This window comes from Helicoverpa armigera, chromosome 13 (genome assembly GCF_030705265.1).
Source record: "Helicoverpa armigera isolate CAAS_96S chromosome 13, ASM3070526v1, whole genome shotgun sequence".
Classification (NCBI taxonomy): Eukaryota; Metazoa; Arthropoda; class Insecta; order Lepidoptera; family Noctuidae; genus Helicoverpa; species Helicoverpa armigera.
In genome coordinates, this window is record NC_087132.1 from 1,215,990 (window position 1) to 1,238,691 (window position 22,702).

The following is a 22,702-nucleotide window of genomic DNA, read 5'->3' on the forward strand; positions in this document are numbered from 1 at the left end:
TCATAAACAACCTTGACTTCAACTGCGACTTTGTTTGTGTCCCGAGGAAACGTCCAACATCTACATATGTGTAAAGTAGCCTATCTGTGTCTCCAACATAAGACCGAATCAGTTTTTTTTATTTTGGCGTGAAAGCATGACAAAAAAAAAACACTTTTACACTGTCCTTGATAGTGTGGTACAGCAAATCAAATTGCTACAATTATAAAGTCAATTAATATTTTACAGCGTTTTTCATCCGAGGTTAAAGGGTTAAGATACTACTTCATATTAAACAAAGAAACTAATTGTACAAGTAAAGTTCGCTCCTATCTACCCCACCTACGGAACATCAGCTTTTTACCACTTACCAAGTTAATTCTGAATATTTGTGGTGTTTTGTCGAAAATGCTAATTAACAGCAAATTCTATTGTACAAAATACCTTTTGTGCTTTAACCAACAATGCGCTACTGACGCTCTGTGGCATGTTGTGACGTAATATCTCAGCTGTTTTGATACCAAATGCGAACGCGTAAAGTGGCCCGTTGTCTGGGCTACGGGACTGGCTTTCAATAGCTGTTTTTGAATGGTTTTTGGATATTTTGATTGCTGTATAAATGAGTACGTTTTCCGCCGTAAGTAGGCATTTTAATCCCAAAGAAAGCCAGGAATCAAATGTAACGTAACATAATTCCACATGAAATTATTTTATGCTTAGCACACGTCACTATTCACGCGCGCTAACGATCCTCGTAAAACCGACGCAGCGCAAACGATACGGGAACGTAACGTATTTTAATTTTTGATCTCATCCCTAATCTTTCCATAAAGTCATACTCCTGAGTTCTGAGCGTCCGCTCTGAATATAAATTGTGTCATTTTAGCGAAACCGTAATGGAAAAGCAGATTAAATAATTCAAGCGTAAGAAATTTTGAGCCCATAACAGCATTCATAAATAATGAGGTTAACACATCGGGCGCGTGCGGCCGTTTTCGCATTACGCCGCGTAGTGTAAGTATGTCGGGGCGCCTGACTACGCTTGCGGATTTGAGAGACAAAATTATTGGGAAAAATGCTCTGTATTTGATAAAGTTAATGGGGATTGCTTATAGGTACGGTGGTTTGGCCTAAAGAAGCTACAGCTTTTTTGAAATACCAGGGAAAGACTTTAGACAGAACTTGGACGTGCCTCAAGACATACATCGGGCTATATTTCACATGGTCAACGTGTGTCAAATATTGGTCTACAATTATTCATGCCAAATTATCCTCTGTACTACCCTAATTGTTACTAAAATTATGCAAGAATTTCACTAAGATGAAACAAGAAAATTAGACCCACATTTCTTTGTGGTACAGAATATTATGCCCGGTTTACACTTTGTTAAGTTAACACTGCAGGTGATTAGTGCAGGTGTTTAGTAATCAAGGTGTGAACGGAAGCGTAAAGTGATTAGTGTTAAGTGATACGTGCGATTAGTACTTATTGATTAGTGCGAGTGAATAGAATCAAGGTCTATTTTTGTTGTTAAGTGACTACCCCCTCTCAACTATTCTACTACCCTCTCTCGCAATTTGCCTGTACTAATCAGTGTGTAAATACGTGTGTGATAAGGTGTCTACACACCAAAGCCGCTGATGCCGGCGGCACAGCCCGGCGGCCCAACCCGCCGGCCGTATTTTGTACAATCATGCCGCATGATTGTAGAAAATATGGCCGGCTAAGCTAAGGCGTGCTTATTGCGCGGTACAATTTTGGCACTCCTTTCCAACATGTGGTGTAATTACTGGCTCCACACGATTGCATCCACATTACATTTTCTTTAGAGTTAAAAAATGTTTAGCGAAAATCATGAATAGATTTTTTAACTGCGAGAAATTGTGGGGATTTAAATCAGTGGTTATAGTGGGAAATAGGCTATAAAATAAATGCTTCAGAAATAGGAATCAGACAAAGAATTAGAGATGTTTACAGTTGTAGTTTCACTGTACCCGTATATGACATTTTGTTCCTTGAAAAGTATGTCATAAGTTTTGAACAGATACAAGATAAACATCAAGGAAATATTGTTATTCTTTCTTATGAGTTAAGAATCAAAATCGGAAAACGTACCTAGGATTTTTCCCCAATTTTACAGATAACAGGAAAGTCCTACATTTCCTTATTATTGTGTATGATACTCTCTTGCCCCGTGAAAATTCCCTTTACCCAAAAGTAGGTAAAATAAAATAAATCGTTGAGATAAAATTTTACCGCACTCAATGATTTATGGAGAAAATTTCGGGATGAACGTTTTTTGTTTAACATTTCTTGTATGTTTATAATATGGCCGACAGTGTATGGTTTACAAAATTGTGTATGTAAGTTCCGTATTCGTTAGGCAGAGTTTTTATATATTTGGTAGATAAGAAGGGTTCTTGATTTATTGCGGAGAAAGAAAAATAGCGATTATGTTTTATTTATGTCGTACGTATTTCGTTCTTTGTTTATTTTTTTATGTTTAAGTACGACGTTCCTTCAAGACGGCCACTACGACGTTCTAACACGACGTAGTGGCCTAGTGGGTAAAACACCAACCTCTCATGTATGATTGTTTGCCCAACAGTGGGACGATAAAGACAAGGTCGTGACAATGAAGTAGATACTTAAATAAAATGTTTTAATTATGCGTACCATATTTGTTAAAGTTTGATGTCAAAACATTTTCTTTAAAATCATCTTTATATAGGAATCGATCCACGGATCACGACCCTAAAATTAGAAACTCCACCACTCGTTCATACTGGACGTCATTTATATTTTCTTCGGTATAATCTAAAAATAACCTACAATTTATAGTTACTAGCTCTCATTAGCTCTATTGGGGACAGTCGGGCTAAATATACCATTATGTCTATAGTTGTTTTTAATATTATAACGAAAAGCATCTTGTGAAATGCACTATTTGATACAAAAATATTGAGTGTTTGAAAGCTGTTAAATGTTGTTTAACACAGTTATTTAATGTATGAAACAGAAGCAATAACTATACTAAAAAATAATCTGAGGATTAAAAAACCTGCGAGTAAAATTCGTTGTATTCATTTCATTGACAAACAAAAACTAGGATTATAAAAATTATGAAAAATAGTCAGAGAACAGTAATTACAAATTAAAATTATAAAGTCAGTGTTTTATATTGGAGCGATTGCCTATCTGCTTACTTTAATCCTGTGACTCTGGCAACGTGATACCCTAATTAACAGTTTTTATTTATTTAAACAAAGAATCCATTTTTTTTGTACCTATATTTTTTCAGAACGCTGCAGAATTTCATCTCACATTTTTCTTCCATCTCACTACGTCTATCACTCGTAACCACAAAAACCTATTTGACTAGCTCATAGAAAATGCAGTATAATATTTTCATAGGTAAATTTGAGTCGGTATCAAGCCTCCGGGGGATTGGCTCGCGAAGATAGTAACACATACATATGCTATTTGCGTACGTGAAGTTTGTAAAATCATACGAACATACATATACGTGGATTGTTTTATAATGTTATGTTTTGCGGATTGTGGAGGGATTTGATGGATATTAAAAATGTACTTTCTTAAAAAGTGTAAGTTACCTAATTAACTTCCTAAATTAACAGTATGCAGGAGGAGATTAACAGTATAGCTCGCGTCAGAAAACATAGTTGCAAAGAGTGTTACTTAAGAGATGATGTTAGATAGATGTGGAAGTAGAAGATATGCTGCACCGACCAAAAATAAGTAAGTACCTAATAGGGAAAATGGCTGGGGAATAATGAGTACAGCTGTTGTGAAATTAAAAATCTTCTTCAATATATCTCGTCTTTATTTTTTCACTTTTTTCAGTAGTACTATTTTCAGTAGATATCAAATATAAAACTAGAAAAAACTATATCACTCTTCACATTTTTATCAAACAATCTGTGGTAAACCATAAATATCGTCTTCTATTTTAGTCATGAAACATTTCTTTTGTATTCATTCAACACCGTTCGTCATCGAAATTGAATTCAAAGGAATGCGGCTCATTTGATCATGTGGCATGATTTGTTCAAAGAAAAATAAAATACACACGTATTTACATAAATAATATGATAATATCTAGTGTGTTGGTAAAACTTTGTTAGTAAAAAAAACAATTTTAAACTCATGATCCCCTAATTAGTAATAGTAAAATTGTGTTAAAAAAAATATTTTGAAATAAAAACACACGTGATACTTATTTTAGTTTGATGCGAAGAGTCTTATTTATATCTTATTCATTTCATCTAATTCTTAGAAATTTATTAAAGCGAGCTTCTTGATTATTTCGTTCCCCCATCCTTTACACAACACAGCATAAAAACCACAAATGGCCATCACAGAATTCCTCGAAATAACGACACGAGCTAACAATAAAATTTTCACTTACAAAGCCTTAATATTCGTGCTTACTTCACTCGTAAACCGAGGAATAAAAAAGGCAACAATTTTCACACCGCAAAGGCTGTATGAATTACTGCTGTTTAAAAATGTTGTTGAATTCAATCCTTGTAATAGGTATGAAGTTTTCAGTGATTCTTCTCACGCGATTTGTACCACTAACTTGTGAACGATACTTTTGTGTGTACTGCTTTAGATTTTCTAGAACTATTCAATTTTATCTGGGATGGTGGTTGAGACATTCGAAACTTTATGAAGTCCTCGGAATTTTACAAATACTTCAGCTTGTAAAGAACTGGAATGCAATGCTTAGATAAACACTTTTAATGAATATGTAGATTCTGCGATATTTTTTTAATCGTATTAATTCAAAATGTCAAAAACCATTTCCCCAAAAATCCTTAAATCAAAAACAAAGTCCCCCACAAATCGGAACTCCTACTCACCACAACAACACACAAACACGTAATATTTGTTGTTTAAAAACCGCTTTAAGAACACAATCCCGTTGCCACGCACACTTGGCACCGAGTGGCTGTGAATTGAAAAATGTAAATGATAACTACAATGGTTTTATTTGACTATATTTCACTTAAACACTGGAATGGATCCAGTTGTAACGGCAACAGGTCATGCGTGTGTGCGGATTTAGGAATCTGTGAAGGCGGTATTAAAAGCAGTCATATTGATTTAAGCCATTTGAACAGGTATCAAATTAATTTACAATTAAGAAACTACTATAAACTTCAGGCCTCCTAAACATAAGTAGCATTATTTGAATACATTCAAAACTTCAACTTAAATACCCTAAAATATTGTCATCACATAATAGGTACCAGCTTCTCAGTCGCTTGCATATTCATTATACTGTAATGTGAAAGAATACTCATATAGCGATGTAAGTATAGTATTTTAGCAGTTGTATATCGCACCCGTAGACAAATCTTGGGCAGCAGCTGGTTACCACATAAAATGATTAGCAAAACTACCAAAACAACTCCGTCATTCACTACAAACTCCAAAACGGATACACCAAATAGCAGTCGTAGTAAAATTAAACGGTTAAAGCACAAGATATTGTGACTGTCGTCACCTAGCCCTAAATATTATCAAATAATATTAATTTATTTTACAAGGCGCCACGATGACGGGCCTCTTAAGAACACATTAACTTTCTATTTTATGGATGGGGATATTTGACGGCTGACGTGGAGTGCAATAAATACTTAACAAAATATTTTAAGGGTCTTTCTCACAGCAAAGCAATCAAACATCTGCTAAGCAGGACTTACAAGCCGTTGCCAACCGTTAAGGCAATTAGGACCTTGAGACAAAGGACCCAATATTGAATAGAAGTGCACATGTGCCAAATCCCAAACGGACCCCGACAGCGATACTTAGAACAATTGAGAATATGTACAAAAAGACTAATAAATCTATCTTATAACAAATAGACGAATACGCGAAACAGGACCTTAAGAATAGGGTGGAGTCAGCGCTGAAGGTGGGACTTGCGAGGATGTAGGAAGGGATAGCAGGCCACAAGGGTTTTCAGGGAACTGAAGCAGAGACAGTTAGTCCTAGGTCGCGCAGTAGGCTAGTACTCTGACCGAAATTAGGAGACGCCTCATGGAGGCTAGAGCTAGGTTGTGAAGTAATAGTGAGTCATGCAAGCCGAGTGAATCTAAGAGTAAGTGGTGGTGCATGACTGGGTGAGTGTTGCTGATAGTGCGGGTGAGTGTTTATGAATGTTACCTCAGGCTGATATTATAACCCATTGTATCTATGATAACCTTCTCAATGCAGGTATAATACTTACCGACGCTTAGGCGTACTTCTACTACGATGTGATCGAGCTGATCGAATCAATTATATACCTTGCATTCTATGTTCCAATCTGCCCTCACACACTCAACAGCTTTAACATTAAATAATGGTACAATGTACTGGGCTTCGGCCTACACTCACAATTGTCATCTCGGATTTACCGAAGTATATGCCTCTATCACTCATGCCTCGAATAAGTACAACAACGCCAACGAAACTATATCAAATTACGCCTAGGCGTATCTTTATCTTTGACTTCTCGGACTGATCGTCACGAGCATATGCCTTGCAGTTGTACTTGTTGAACGCGATGTGCACATCCAGTGATGGGGGGCTCACTATATCATACCAATACTATTAGGGACCATGACTCGACGGGAGTATGATGAAGACGACTCGTGCCGGCAAGCCGCGCCGTAGCGTCACGATATCCAGTCCTATAGACTGCTAGGGACCGTGACTCAAATATCACGGAGCAGACGTTATGCGAGCCGTAGGCCACGCCGTTGTCAGACAAGGACGGTCGCTCGGTAGTGAAAGCACGAAAGCCGCAGCGTCACGACTTGGGATGGCTAGGGAATCCTGGAATGTTGACCTCGCGTCCTTCAGGAGCACATGCAAGACATTTTGTGAGTTACGGATGTTTGATTAATAGATTCACAAGAGGCGATATTACAGTACCATACTTATTTTATATACTGTCTTATTGGAAATGTCCTTCCATTAAGAATTACTTATATTTCAACTGGATTATCAGAAACGGCGTTGTACTCCTATGTGTGATTGATACATAATGTAGGTCCTTTCCATTCCTTAATCCTCCATTAGCACTATTTGCTTTACAAACATACCTTGTCACTACCCAGTGTTTGTACGCTGCTCTCTTTCATTGTCTTCCTTTCCAGTCCTATCCCCTAGCTTGTACAAGTCGGGATAGCACTGATACATTTCCACATACAATATCGGTGGAAGAGTGACCAGTAAGGAGACGAGCTCTACAGGGTTGCGCGGAACAGGAGGGGCGCAACCCCTTCCCCCTCAGGGAAGCCGATTGTAGTTATAATTTAGGAAAAACGAAAATTTTTACAGCCTGGGGTTGTCGTGGAACAGTTACATTTGGCGCTGCGTGACCAGGATTCTCGTCATTAAATGTACTGATTTACTTCAGTGCAACGAGAATAAAAGAACTAAATTTCATCAAATCGGTTACTACACAAAAACACAACGTAGATTTGATTTCATACTTATGGTCCTAGACGAGGCATTACGGCAATAAAACAGCATTGGGTTCGATTCCCTGTGATTTTTTGTACAATGTGATGATCTGTGATGATTTCATATGGCGATGATTACGGTTACGGGTTCGACTCCCTAACAGAAGTGTTGTATAAAACGAGTCATAATAACGATGAATTTTAGTTATGGGTTCGATTCCCTAACGAAGACCTAGACTCTGGCTAGAGGTGAAAGATGATGCAAGAATTAAGAGTTAACTACGGTTATGATTTACGGTAATGGGTTCGATTCCCATATATTACCAAGGGCGTGAACTGCATATCCTTATGGATGGATTAATACAGTTGGAAATACAGGTATGGGTTCGAGTCCCTAACAAAAGTGTGCAGCCTAGAGGTATTTATGTATGTGGTTTTTAGTATGAAAGAAATGAATATGTGAAATACTAAGATAGAAGAAATGGGCAGATGGCTAGAGGTAGGATGTTGGTTCTGAAATTTTGCTATAAGCGTAAAACTGTATAATGGCAATAAGCGTATTTGCATAAGCGTAAGGATAGAATTAGTGTAAGAATACTGAGCGTACTTTGAAGAAAATAAACGTCATGGCTGTAAACCCCGCTTCTATATAAGTATATAACGACGTATATTTTCCCGATTACATTGCGGAGAAGGCCTTCTAGAAATAACACTGGAGTAGGTAATAATACAGTTACACACCCACAACTTTGCCGTGGACTAGGGGCATGCGCTTATAAAATACACATCTGGAAGGCAGAACCGCATTGATAAATCATTGCGATATCATTTTGTCACAACCTTAGCACTTTGCTTCGGTCTGTGTGGTTAATACACTAATCTATATTTTTACACGAATTCATAAAAATATAATTATAATTACTTTTAGTTTTACTGACGAACCGACAACTTCCTCTAGGTTGTATTTACGTGTGATTTAAATATTCATCTTTGAAATTTCTTCACACATAGGAAACAATATAGTGTGTGGATATTTGTAAAGTCTCTGTCTTCAGTAAATAGATACTTGGCTGGTTTTTTTGTTTTAAATTCCAGGACACTAACAGACTTCATGTACGAGCCTACACAGTTTCGACATCATTTTTCTGCGTCGCTTGGGTTCAAAGTTTCATCAAAATCGTCGTGCGCGTACGTCGGCTGATGTACCTACGTACTAGCAGCCCTAGTGTGGATGCAGTTGCGAAGCTAAGTTTTGAAATTATTTAAGTTAATCGATCCTACTAAATCATATTCCAGCAAGTGGAAATTGGATCTATGTGCACGTGAGCTATCACAACTGTGTGTATAGCACAGTGTATCTTTTACTCACATAAATATGTATATTGGCATTTGCATTTAAATCGGTTGAAAAAAAAATGTGCACTAAATTAATGCTAGTTCAATGTTCTGTCTTATTGGCTGATTTACAACCTGCTCTATCCTCTTAGAATCGGAGGGGGGTACACCCAGTTGGAACGAACTTTTCCATTCTTATAAATGAATTGTATGGCAATATTTGGATTAACTTCCAGTTAGAATCAAATTCTAATTAGTGTGCGAACTATTCCAGGGTAAAAATGCTGCGATAGTTACCGACATAACACGATTTGATTCGCGGCGATGGAGAGGCCTAAGTTCAGCAGCTGTAGTAGGCTGAGTTGATAAGGGGAGGTAACGCGACTCCATAATGAAATACTCTAGTAGAAGAAACTCTGGTATGTATAATCAACTTATAAGCATGCGCGGGTTTTTCTACTAGGCCGGAACCAAAGTGATTTCATCAAAACGTTGTTTCGTCTAGTAAGGATCTTATTGGTGGAGATATTCCGTTAGAAAGATACCTGTCTGCCTTATGTTTTAACTTACTGATGCTAGGAGCTCTCCGGCCTATTGTGAAATCTCATACGCTGTACTGCGTCACGCGTCTGATTTTCAGAGGGGGGAATGTGACTGTCGTCACCTAGCCCTAAATATTATCAAATAATATTAATTTATTTTACAAGGCGCCACGATGACGGGCCTCTTAAGAACACATTAACTTTCTATTTTATGGATGGGGATATTTGACGGCTGACGTGGAGTGCAATAAATACTTAACAAAATATTTTAAGGGTCTTTCTCACAGCAAAGCAATCAAACATCTGCTAAGCAGGACTTACAAGCCGTTGCCAACCGTTAAGGCAATTAGGACCTTGAGACAAAGGACCCAATATTGAATAGAAGTGCACATGTGCCAAATCCCAAACGGACCCCGACAGCGATACTTAGAACAATTGAGAATATGTACAAAAAGACTAATAAATCTATCTTATAACAAATAGACGAATACGCGAAACAGGACCTTAAGAATAGGGTGGAGTCAGCGCTGAAGGTGGGACTTGCGAGGATGTAGGAAGGGATAGCAGGCCACAAGGGTTTTCAGGGAACTGAAGCAGAGACAGTTAGTCCTAGGTCGCGCAGTAGGCTAGTACTCTGACCGAAATTAGAGACGCCTCATGGAGGCTAGAGCTAGGTTGTGAAGTAATAGTGAGTCATGCAAGCCGAGTGAATCTAAGAGTAAGTGGTGGTGCATGACTGGGTGAGTGTTGCTGATAGTGCGGGTGAGTGTTTATGAATGTTACCTCAGGCTGATATTATAACCCATTGTATCTATGATAACCTTCTCAATGCAGGTATAATACTTACCGACGCTTAGGCGTACTTCTACTACGATGTGATCGAGCTGATCGAATCAATTATATACCTTGCATTCTATGTTCCAATCTGCCCTCACACACTCAACAGCTTTAACATTAAATAATGGTACAATGTACTGGGCTTCGGCCTACACTCACAATTGTCATCTCGGATTTACCGAAGTATATGCCTCTATCACTCATGCCTCGAATAAGTACAACAACGCCAACGAAACTATATCAAATTACGCCTAGGCGTATCTTTATCTTTGACTTCTCGGACTGATCGTCACGAGCATATGCCTTGCAGTTGTACTTGTTGAACGCGATGTGCACATCCAGTGATGGGGGGCTCACTATATCATACCAATACTATTAGGGACCATGACTCGACGGGAGTATGATGAAGACGACTCGTGCCGGCAAGCCGCGCCGTAGCGTCACGATATCCAGTCCTATAGACTGCTAGGGACCGTGACTCAAATATCACGGAGCAGACGTTATGCGAGCCGTAGGCCACGCCGTTGTCAGACAAGGACGGTCGCTCGGTAGTGAAAGCACGAAAGCCGCAGCGTCACGACTTGGGATGGCTAGGGAATCCTGGAATGTTGACCTCGCGTCCTTCAGGAGCACATGCAAGACATTTTGTGAGTTACGGATGTTTGATTAATAGATTCACAAGAGGCGATATTACAGTACCATACTTATTTTATATACTGTCTTATTGGAAATGTCCTTCCATTAAGAATTACTTATATTTCAACTGGATTATCAGAAACGGCGTTGTACTCCTATGTGTGATTGATACATAATGTAGGTCCTTTCCATTCCTTAATCCTCCATTAGCACTATTTGCTTTACAAACATACCTTGTCACTACCCAGTGTTTGTACGCTGCTCTCTTTCATTGTCTTCCTTTCCAGTCCTATCCCCTAGCTTGTACAAGTCGGGATAGCACTGATACATTTCCACATACAATATCGGTGGAAGAGTGACCAGTAAGGAGACGAGCTCTACAGGGTTGCGCGGAACAGGAGGGGCGCAACCCCTTCCCCCTCAGGGAAGCCGATTGTAGTTATAATTTAGGAAAAACGAAAATTTTTACAGCCTGGGGTTGTCGTGGAACAGTTACAATATCGTCACGTAACATTTCCTTAATGAGTGAATAAATACTTGTAGTGAAATGGCTTAGAGCATGAAACCAACTGGAGACGCCTTTTGCCGTGATCTCCCCTATGTCAAAGGTAAATGTCCGGAGCCGAATTCATCCATTTATATGTGTGCGTCAAGTTTATGCCTTTGTGTTTTACAAAACAGCTGTCAAAATTTCGTGCAGCTATTGGCATATTTAACCACAAAAAGAAAAGGCTTGGGGCATTTTCAACCCCACAAATTTTAACAAACACTGTCACAATCATCTATCCAGGATGCTTCGTAGACAATGATGGTGTTTGCCTAAGTAACGATTATCATCGAAAATTAAGGTACATATCTATTTGTTACCGCGCTCACGCCGAGTAAGTGAACAAATTTTTTCGCCTAGAGATTTATACTCCCGGCTGCTCCAGTTGGTAGAATGCTCTAAGTGTAATGGCCACGCGACGGATGTGTCGCGTTGGATTCACGCGTGTTTAATAGATAGCATCCGAGTTTACAAGCTATGGGATCTTCGCACTATCTTGGAAATATATTTTTTAAGCTTTTAAATTCTCTCTAAGTTTTGGTTATTTGAGAATTAACTTATAGTTTTTTTTGTAATCTAAATATAACTGGAGATAAACTTTAGATACGATTAAACTTCTTTAGCAAAAGTTTATTTAAGCCTCCAAAAACACATAAATTGCGTTACAAAATATTTTTCGAAACATTTTGTGGTCTTTATTTTATCCCAGATACAATTTATTTAATACTTTCGTGCTTTATACTTTCGACATTAACTATGTAGGTACTTTAACACCAATAACTTTTAATTGCGACTAGAAATCAAAATACCAAAATATTTTCCATCCACAACCTTCCTCAAACGCTTAACCAAACCGCATCCTATGAAGAGCATTACACGCTCGCAATTAAACGCAGCGATTATAAAATCGCACATCCACCATTTCCTAAGCCGCCGCGTGCGATGCGTTGCCAGACCGCATACAGTGATCACGGCGCAATAAATTGCTTCGTGCGGTATGTACCGGCGGCTTAGCGGGACGTTTTATATTGCGAATGTCTTGCTTGTTGCATAGGGGTGTGTAGTTAAGTGTGTAGATGGCCTAATCTTTTTAAGGGTGAGAAAGAAGTTCATATCTGTGATTGCTAAATGCATTTTGAAGTCGGTTAAAAAAAGCTTTTTTTTGCATCCATGAATGTATGATTGTACGTAATTATCTCACTTTTAGCTGAACCGATTTTGATGCGGTTTTCAGTATGGTATTTGTCAGACTTAGGAGAATGTTTACTATATTATTGAATTCGGCTTTATTTTCTCGCAGACAATTTTACACACTTACTTTAAAAAAATGTGTGATATATGACGAGGCACTTTCAAATGATAAAGTAATATGACTTTGTCCTGAATGTTTAAGAGGAAAGTTAAAACATTGTTATTGTCACTAATCACTCTTTCACTCTAAGGTTGGCTGGAAGAGAACCCAACACTGGGTTAAGCTCGCCATTGTACATTATCTCTCTGTATTCAGTGTGTCTCTCTGTATTTATGTGTGCAATAAAGAATAAAGAAAAGAAAGAAAGAAAGATTGTCAAAGGCGTATTATAGTGTAAGAGAATTTTTAGAACATAAATTATAGAATTAGAATAATAATTAGAACTATATGATTTCCCTTTTTTTCTGTTTTTTGTTTTGTTTAATAGTTTAATTTTGCAAGCCTTATATTGGTAGGATATGGTCAACGCTCCTTTTGTAAAATAAAATAAGATCTACATGTATGTACCCATATTCGCAAAATAAATAAATTTGAATTTGAATTTGAATTACAAACATTGATCAAAAAGGAAATTATATAATTGCAATCTGAATTCCTAACTACGTACTATATTAATGCAAGATTCAAGTTAGCTACCAGCACTAATTATAACAGCTTCCAAAATCCCTCGCTTGGCTAACACGGGCAGCTGTTACAAACGCGGCTGACTGGCTTCAGACGACATCCTGAATCCTGACATCTGCCAGTCAGGTCACTGCTGTCACCAGTATATAAGATGTAGACTAACGTTGATGTTACTGGGTAAAGCTCATGTTAGGATGAGATAAGATGGTGGCGAATGATAAGCCAACCTTTCTTAAATCTTAAACTGTTAATTTAGGTAATTAGGACTCCCTATTCAAATAGAGACATTCCGACCACTTCGTTTCCAATAAGTTAGTAGCTGTTTATCGTCTTTCTCTAGTTTTTTTTTGGGTTATCCATTGTAAGAAATAAGCACACTTAAAAGTCCCAAAAAAACAGCAATGAAAAGGTGAAAGAGCCTTTAAAATAAAAGAAAGCTACAGTTGATTCGTTTTAATAATGCTTTTGACGTTTATCTATCAGTTCCAACATCAAAACACAAAATATTTGATACAAAACAGCAAAAAAATAACTCGAAGCGTAAATTCAAAACTGTGTTGTTTAGATGTTATCTGTAAAATACCAGCATTCAACGCGAACTAAAGCTATTTATTTTTATTGCACACGCGGTTTCTGCGTTACACAGTTTTTTCATAGTCTCTCTGTTTACGTTTGTACTGAAACATACCATAAATCTGGACAGGTAATTACAGATAACGAGAAAAAGTACTGAATACCATACTCGTATATAAAATTGTAGGCAGGTTCGTTTGTGGTAGGGTTTAAGGGAAATTTATAAAAGCTATTCGCACTAAGTATGCTTTGATATTTATTTTATCGGTTGGTAAAAATATTACTAAACGGTAAGGTTAAGAATGCGTTGATCTAAATGTCAACTAGAATCACAAACAACAAATTCTCTCCGTACATTAAGAAAAACATACAAGTCAACAACTCACGTAGAAACGAATCACCGCTTCAAAAACATCAAAAATAAAAATACCAATCACTCATTCCATTAACTCTTTCCTCATTCATAACAAAACATTTCAAATCAAAACAAACCGTTTGTTTTACAAAAAAGACATTTTCTATTTCCGTTTTATTTCTGAATAAATCGCAGTGCAACTTCGCCGTACTTACGTAAATTTAAAAATATAATAAAGCCGTTAGGAGCTCGGGTAAAGCGGGTAGTACTTGAGTTCTAACAATACGGATCGGAATAAAAATTTCCGTACAAATTATAAAACAGACCAACATGTTTGAAGTAACTCATGAGTCGGGCACACGCTATAACTCGCTTCCTCTTCGAGTGGGATTTAATAGAGCTGGTTGAGTGTGACAATTGAACGTTTTGGTGTGTTTTGTGAGTTAAGAATTCTTTGAGAGTTCTTGTAGAGGGAATGAACTATGACTAATAATATACATATGTTTTGTAAAATATTGCGATCTTGTATTTAATTTTAGTTGTACTAGTTAATTAAAAACCCTAAAATTGGAACCCGTAGCAAATCACATTCTGGCACTGAATAAACAAAAATGTTTTACGATGCCAAACGTAAACACGACCAACTGTTCAAAACGAGCGTCACAACATCATAAAAAACAACATTTCCGTATATCAGGATAGAAACATAAACTCACGTTCTTACAACACAATTTTATTTTTATCTCCAATTCATTATCCAATCGCAGTCGAACAATACGCTGAAGCTCAAGTCGTACCTACGTGGTAACAACAGCTCTATACAGACGCTCCAACATCAAAGATTTGTGTTTAAAATTTGGTCTTAATTTAGCTTTACAGGCGTTTGTACGTCAGTTGAGGCGGTCAATGCGTCTTATATCGACGGAACGCACGGAAAACATACGTTAGTCTTCCATCACTTATATTAGAAAAGCCTTTACTTAAAAACCAGTGAATACTTGGTGCTGTGCTCATTCATTGAGTGTTTTGTTTGTCGTTAAAGTGACAGTGTCAGTGTGGAGGCGACAATGGATTACGACTCGCTGATATATTCGCATATTGCGAATTACTACGATGAATTGGTGAGTTTAGAATTAAAGGGAAACTGTCCTATAATAAGGCCCTATCTGTGTCTTCAACTTTGGGTAGTCTGTACAAAGGAAATAATATTTATACAAAAAAAAAAAAATGGAATTTTCTGAAACATAATATTTGTGTAAGCTATAAATCATATTTACAAGGAAAAGCTTTCAAAGAAATTAGTGTAAACATTAACATGTTTAAAATTATACTTCAAAAGCTTTCTTCGGAGAAATATCAAAATAGTGAGTCCCTTGTCAGGTTTTAACTTACCACTTAATTCTTACTGATAAATAAATAATTATATTTTTTCTGCATTGCACAAGATGAATGTTTTCGTATTGTATTTCTTCCCGACGTCACTCATTTTCTCTCCTTGAATGAATGTCACGTGACCTTTAGGTTAAGAATTTAGGTTGTCAACCTCTGGAATTCGACTCCATTATTTTAAATATTATAAATAAAATAAACAGCAGAATTAATTATTCATAAACAAAATGATAGTCAAAACATTCTTAGTCTTGGGTAGTCATAACTATTTTTGTGATATGTAGCTCTCAACATTAATTTTATCGAGGTCGAATTAGAACTCAAAATTCGCTAATGATATCAATAATCTATTGAATAATTGCATGTAAGTTTACATTATCAGGCTAAACACGGCTAGACACAAACCATAATAATTGCAATGAATCAGTTAAACATTTATAAGGATATATTTCTAGACCGAAATTCGCCCGCGCTTTTACCCGAGTTCTTGGGGATCTACTTTCCGGTCGTGGATAAAAATTATCGTATATATTTTTCTAAAATATAAGCTTTATTGCTGTCAAGTTTCAATAAACTGAATTCAGTAGTTTTTTCGTGGGAGAGGAACAAACGTCCATGTATCCGTACGTATAAACATTCGCGCTTATAATACATAGGATGAGTAAAACCGCAGTTCCTGTTATTCTACCGTGAAATAGTAATCTTAAAATATTACTGTATTTTGAAGGACAGCTGCTAACACTCGTAACTGGAAATAATGACACATGAAAATTACTCAGTGCAACATTCTGAATTGAATTCAAGGTTATGCGTTTAATTCTGAACTTCTTTATTTCACAATAGCTATTCCTCGTGGTTTTACCTATATCCTTTTCATCTTTTTAGACTATGAAAGTGAAAGCGCGTCAGATAGACAGACAGAATTAAATTCGAATATTAAGTAAGGATTGGACTTCATAATATTATTTCAATACATGCTATAGTTTTGCATAACACTATATTTCCCTTGTTTTCCACTTCGGCTTTATGTATTCGATGGCACCACAAATGAAACATCACTAGTTCACGTATGACGATATATCCAAAACCCAATATTCCCCAAACTCATTGATCTCGTACCAAAATTGAATAAAACCAAACGAAAACATGTATCCATTCGGGAAACGAGGATCGAATTTTGCTTAGTAATTTTAGAAACGTTGATGTTATAATAGCCCAGTTTCGAGAACATTGTGCTAAATACATTTAGGTTAGCGATATTGGAAGCAAAGAACCGTCTGCCTGTTTATAATATCTTCAATCTTCTGGTTTCCTAGTACACGGAGTTGAGTTTGTTTGGCAATTTGTTACGTGCGATGTAAATAGGTTTGGGAATATGTAAAATGATGTTTGCATTTTGAAGTTTCGAGCAGATTGAAATGGGCTTTTGAATCTTTATAACATAACAGGAACAAATGAGTGAGAGATTCAGATAGAGGGAAAGAGGGATTATGGACATTCCATCTTCGACTACATCATCATTTACTCTCAGGTGAAATTGTGAATGACAAAATTCATAATTTCCTTTATAACTGTTTCAACCACAACTTGTTTGATGGAGCGTCACTACTTAAGGTGTTTCGGTAGCTCTGACATCTTTGATACATAGTCATTATCACGAATTCTCCATTCATATACCTATACATTTCAGGAATAAATATTATATCAACGTAATTCCTGCACTACACAATAACCACGTGCATTCAAACCATTGCCAATACAGTCATACACTCAATGATTTTATCGCTTACAGCTCTTAGTTCGTAATACTTTTCATAACAAGCTTGAAGGTAATGCGTCTTATTTGGGATTTAGATGACGCATGCACATAGATATGGTTTTATGTTTAAGGCTAAAATGTAGCATTTTTGTTATAGTTCAAGGGAAATAACGGTATTTTTAATTTTCTTCACATAGTCCCCTAAAATATGGATATATTTTCGTCTCTTCTTTTTAGGGTTAGAACGCTAAAGGAACCCTTATAAAATCACTTTATTGTACTTTAATACCAACTTAGATTACCGTCATAATAAAGTATTAATATTTAGACTTATCAAGAAAGAGTGGGTGCCGGCCCCATCCTATTTCAGAAAAGGTAGGCGGATGAAATATTTTTAGATGTCCTAGACAAAATTTACACAACTACTTAGTGATATTACAAATACTGAGATAAATCTGTGGGTCTGCAATATAGCATAGCATTAAAAAGTGGCTTATATTGTTGAAAATATTTGATAGGCAAGTAGGTAGATGGAATAAAAAATAGACAAAATATTCCTTTTTTTTATTTCACCGTCTCCAAGACAGAGATACAAAATAGTATAAATATTACAAAGCTGGTATTACTATAGCAAACATTCCAGCCGTTTTGAGTGAAAAAATAAAGGCAAAACTCACTTCCCTATTTATGTTATTTCTCAAAATAATTTTCACCAATATAATAGTCAACAAAGAGAACCTAATCAATCTAAAACTAAAATCTATAACACGAACTGCAGACTACAGACTTCCTAAGCTACAGAGGCGCATTGTTTACCGCGGTGAGTCATTTGTTTCTGTGCCTCCACGGGCGCTCTCTAATTGTTATTGAACCTGATCAACTCACGGTGGAGTAATTGTGTGCTAATTATAGCTTTGTGAAAGGCTGCTTACGTTTTGTTATATGCAGCTATTTTTGAGAATGTCAAAAAGGTTTACACTGTGTAAAAAACTACTCGTACATCTGAATCGCGTGTTACAATTTTCCTCTTAAATGTCGGATCGTAATCTAAGTAAATACATATTAAGTTCTTTCCCAATACGATAAAGCAATGACATTTGAAACTGATGGTAAGTTTACACACAATTTTAATTTGTTTAGAAACTATTACAATTCTGCGTACCTCCTTGCAACCTCAAACAGTCTGTTTTTAAGATCAATGAAGCTCACCAATATTTGGAGGTGAATTGTGAAAACTTGTACAAGACATGTGGTTGATGTTGCAATCATGTTTCTTGTTAAACTTCATATTGCGTTTCAAAAGATTTCGTTGTAAACTCTATTATATACAGTACCGTACTAGACAAACCCAGCAAAAATAAGGCTGATATATTTTTATTGTCCAACCAAATACGATATCTTCTTTACAGTTTATCCCTTCAGCAAAGCCCTGAATATTATGTCAAACATACAAACTACAAACACATACAAATAGCCCACACAAAGATCACACTTAACCATTTAACTAGCATTGACAGGTTAGTGACGTTTCATACGCTGAGTCCATTAATTATACCATTTCCTTGGTTGACGCCGTGACTATTACAAAGTGTGCGCTCACAGCTATCATGGCTCACTTTGACTGAACAAATCTGTTTCTAACTGTTCGGTATGTTAGTGTCACAATATTTGACATTTGTATTTTGTAATGGCGTGTCAATGTTTTAGATATTTTGAATTGAGTTAGGGCTGGAGTTTAGTGTGGTCACATCTAATATTTTGTCCTCCGTGGGTCAGATTGTGTACCTATGTATATTCTTTCAATTGTTTAATATTTGAGTGAGAGAAATGAATATGTGAAGAGAGGGGGTTACTCGATTTAACTAATGGTTTCTTTTTAGTCTTGTGTAATGATATCTTATAATAAACTAGTTACTAATTTCCGGTATCCCAATTTCAATATTCAGCCATAATGCAATACAACATGAGTTCTTCACTTCTTACGTCTGTGCTAGATTCGTGCTTGTGCTCTTTCGTCGGCCAGCGTTATGTTAAATATAAACTGTACTTATCAATGTACAGGTGGTTACTCATAGACTCGCACTTATGGATACACTGAGTTGCATATGACTTGTATTCTCTTTTATTATTTGTTAATAATAAGGGATTAATTACTGAGTATGCTTTGTCAACGTATATTGCCAAAATAAAAGAAAGAAGAGCTCGTTTGAATAATTCACATGAAAGTAACCTGACAAATAGTGCTAAATGATAAGGATTCCATAAAAATATACTGTATCCAACTTAAAATTCAACTTTTCAGAGAATCGAAAAACATAGTTTTTTGTTTGAAAAATAACAAATTTTATTTTTGAATACTCAAAAAAGTCACCTAATTAAACACCCAACGCACAGACCATACAAACACCATTTTGAAACAGAAAGTTAACCCGAAAACAGTGACGCAACTATTTACACATTAAGTTGAACGTTCGTTATTCTTTAATTAGTAGCGTATACTCGCGCACCGCGGTGTTGTCTGAGAGGGAAGGTACAGTCGCGTACTAAAGTAAAGTGATGCCACGTGGCTCGGCTATTATTGTTCTTTTTATAGAATTATCGGTTTTGATTCTGTGTTTTATATTAGAAGCGTAGTTGTATGAACTAGTGTGTCGATAAGATTTGAAAGGGTTGGGTTCTATTCTTTTGGGACAATATTTATTTTACAAGATTTGTTTAGAGTGTTAAATGAGGCGTGTTCTTTATCTTTTTGTAAAATCTAAACACACGGCAGTGTGTCCGCCAAGTTCGAGCAAAAAAAGCGACACACCGGCCGTGGGTTATATTACACGAACCATTTCGGGCCAAATTCGACCCCCCCATAACTCAAAATCTATTTTATTTACGCATACCAAATTTTTAGTATCTGTTGAGACCCCCTCACTTATCTAAAATACAAAATTTCATTAATATACCTATTGTAGGTCTTGAGATATTGACGTCAGAAAATCGCTATTTTAACTATACACTCACTGACTGACTGACTCACTCATCAAAAACCTGGACCACTTCCAATGGTCGTATTGACTTGAAATTTGGCATGGAGGTAGGTCTTTATGTCAAGGTAAAGGGAAAAAATCTGAAAATGGCCAAGTGTGAGTCGGTTTCAAAATAATGAAGGTGTTTTATACCCGGTGTAAATTTATACCCCTAAGGAACTAAAACGAAATAAATTTATCTATATTTATATAATATATCTTCGGATGGTCGTACCTATCTGAAATTCGTTACAAAGGTTTGTATTAAGTCAAAGTAAAGTAAAAATCTGATCTGAAAACGACCAAGTGTGCGTCAGTTTCGAAAATAACGAATGTGTAGCTTTGATCCACGAACATAATATATGATACATGTCATGTCAGTCAGTTGGTAAATCTAGTCCATTTAGTTAATCTAGTTCATTTCTTTGTACGAAGCATAAATCTGAAAGATAGTATAAATGAGACATTTCCTTAAGTAACTTAATCATAAGAAAAAAATAAAATAATTAACCTTACAAAAATAAATGAAATCCCACCCAAAACAATAATGTGAAAGACTGCCAAGTTCGATAATATGGGAATGCTTCGCCTATAAAAGAAGTGAGATCTGAATAAGTACCAAGTTCCATAGTTACATATACCTCAGTTCAAAATAGTTACTTTTTAATGATGTTACTTGGCAAGTTTTAATAGAAAATTAAATACTTGATTCATTGCGTTTAGTAGGTTTATAACAAGGTGTGTGAAAACTTGCCAAGTAGCATCATTAAAAAGTAACTATTTTGAACTGAGGTATATGTAACTATGGAACTTGGTACTTATTCAGATCTCACTTCTTTTATAGGCGAAGCATTCCCATATTATCGAACTTGGCAGTCTTTCACATTATTGTTTTGGGTGGGATATGACTTAACTTTAGTCTAGATATAAAACTTGTAAAAGATATTGACACACAAAAGCTTTAATTTTAAATACTCACTGGGCAACCAATTAAACTTTAAAATAACACAAATCTAATAACTAAAACATCAATAAAAGGACAAAGCAAAACAAACTGAATTTCAAAATTTCTAATTTAATTCAAGAACTCAAACAGACAACTGATATCTCCCGCTTCAACTAGTAAACCCATCAACAATAAATTATAAATTTTAATTAAAAACAAACTGTTCGTCCAATTATCGGCCAGTATCGTATTATCTTCACACAAATCTGGTTATCGCTGTATTATGTTTGTGGAAATTAAAATGAGTTTATTATGGGAAGAAGGACCCATCAACCTGGTAATTGGTGTTGAATGGCGGGTTCAGTGTGAGGACAGGGTTTTAAATAATGTATGTATGTATAGGTACCTACTTTATGTTACTTGTAATAATTTATTAATTATGGTTTGATTTTGGGGAAAAATTGTGTAAGGATTTTGAGTCTATCGGATTGTCGCATTGGATTCCGAAATTTAGCTTATCTTTCTTTTATAATATTATCTTTCATACTTATGACGAGATTATGAATTATCTTTTGACAAAAAAAAAAATGTACTATGTATACAGTTCTCATCAAAAAGCTTTACCGCGCCAATGATCGCTATTAGAGATTTCAAGCTAGTCAAAATTTACGCAAAAGCACTCCTGCTCAAGCGCAAAGCGTGACATGGCTGAATTCTGAGCGGTATTGGTCAAGAAAAACAAAAAGTAGGTAAAATGTTTTAAACCTCAAAAACTTTTAAACGTGTCTTATTTATACGGCAGTAAGGTAATATCTTCCAGAATATTCTTTCCTCAAAAACTGCATCTCCCAAGCAGCAACTACACTTGTTAAGACCTTGTACCGAATCATTAATACGAATTTACGTACATTCAGAGAGTGGTGCCGTGACCTCGTTACAGCCAATAAGTGTGAAAACGCTTGCAGACTAATGATGTACCTACTATGTACGTACACTGTTTATTTACTCATTTACGCATCTGAGAAATGGAAGGTTCTGGAACGGTAGACTAACTAGTGAGGTAGGTATGCTAAATGAGGATATATTTTGGAGAACATTTAGTTTTTTTTTTTTTTATAAAGAGACTACATTCTTACTCTTTCTCCGTGGAAACTACCTCACGCGCATAGATAAAAGCAGCATATAGCCTTTCTGAACAAATGGGATATCTAACAATTAAATTATTTTTCTAAATCAGAGCAGTAGTTCCTGAGATTAGAGCAAACAAGCCAACCTTCCTGCTTTGGTAGCAGCAGTGTAAGTTTTCACGCTTTTACTTACTCAAGCCTGTATATACCAGGGCCACTGTAAATCTTCTCGAAGATCATAGCTTCCTAGACATTGAAATGTACTGACATTCTTCATTTTAAAATGCAGAGTTCTAATTATA

General features: G+C 36.2%; 1 protein-coding gene across 6 annotated transcripts in view; it reads left to right on the plus strand.

Moving 5' to 3' along the window:
• Positions 1–22,702, plus strand: part of Bru3 (bruno 3) — a 559,287-nt gene that overhangs the window by 62,423 nt on the left and 474,162 nt on the right. The window contains exon 1 of one of the 6 annotated variants that reach the window (XM_049840307.2): positions 15,044–15,283. The exons of the other annotated variants lie outside the window; for them this stretch is intronic. Within the exon in view, the coding sequence (XP_049696264.1) occupies positions 15,230–15,283 (54 nt within the window). The 5' untranslated portion in view covers positions 15,044–15,229. Of the gene's footprint in view, positions 1–15,043; positions 15,284–22,702 lie in introns of those variants that run through there. 6 annotated transcript variants of the gene reach the window in all.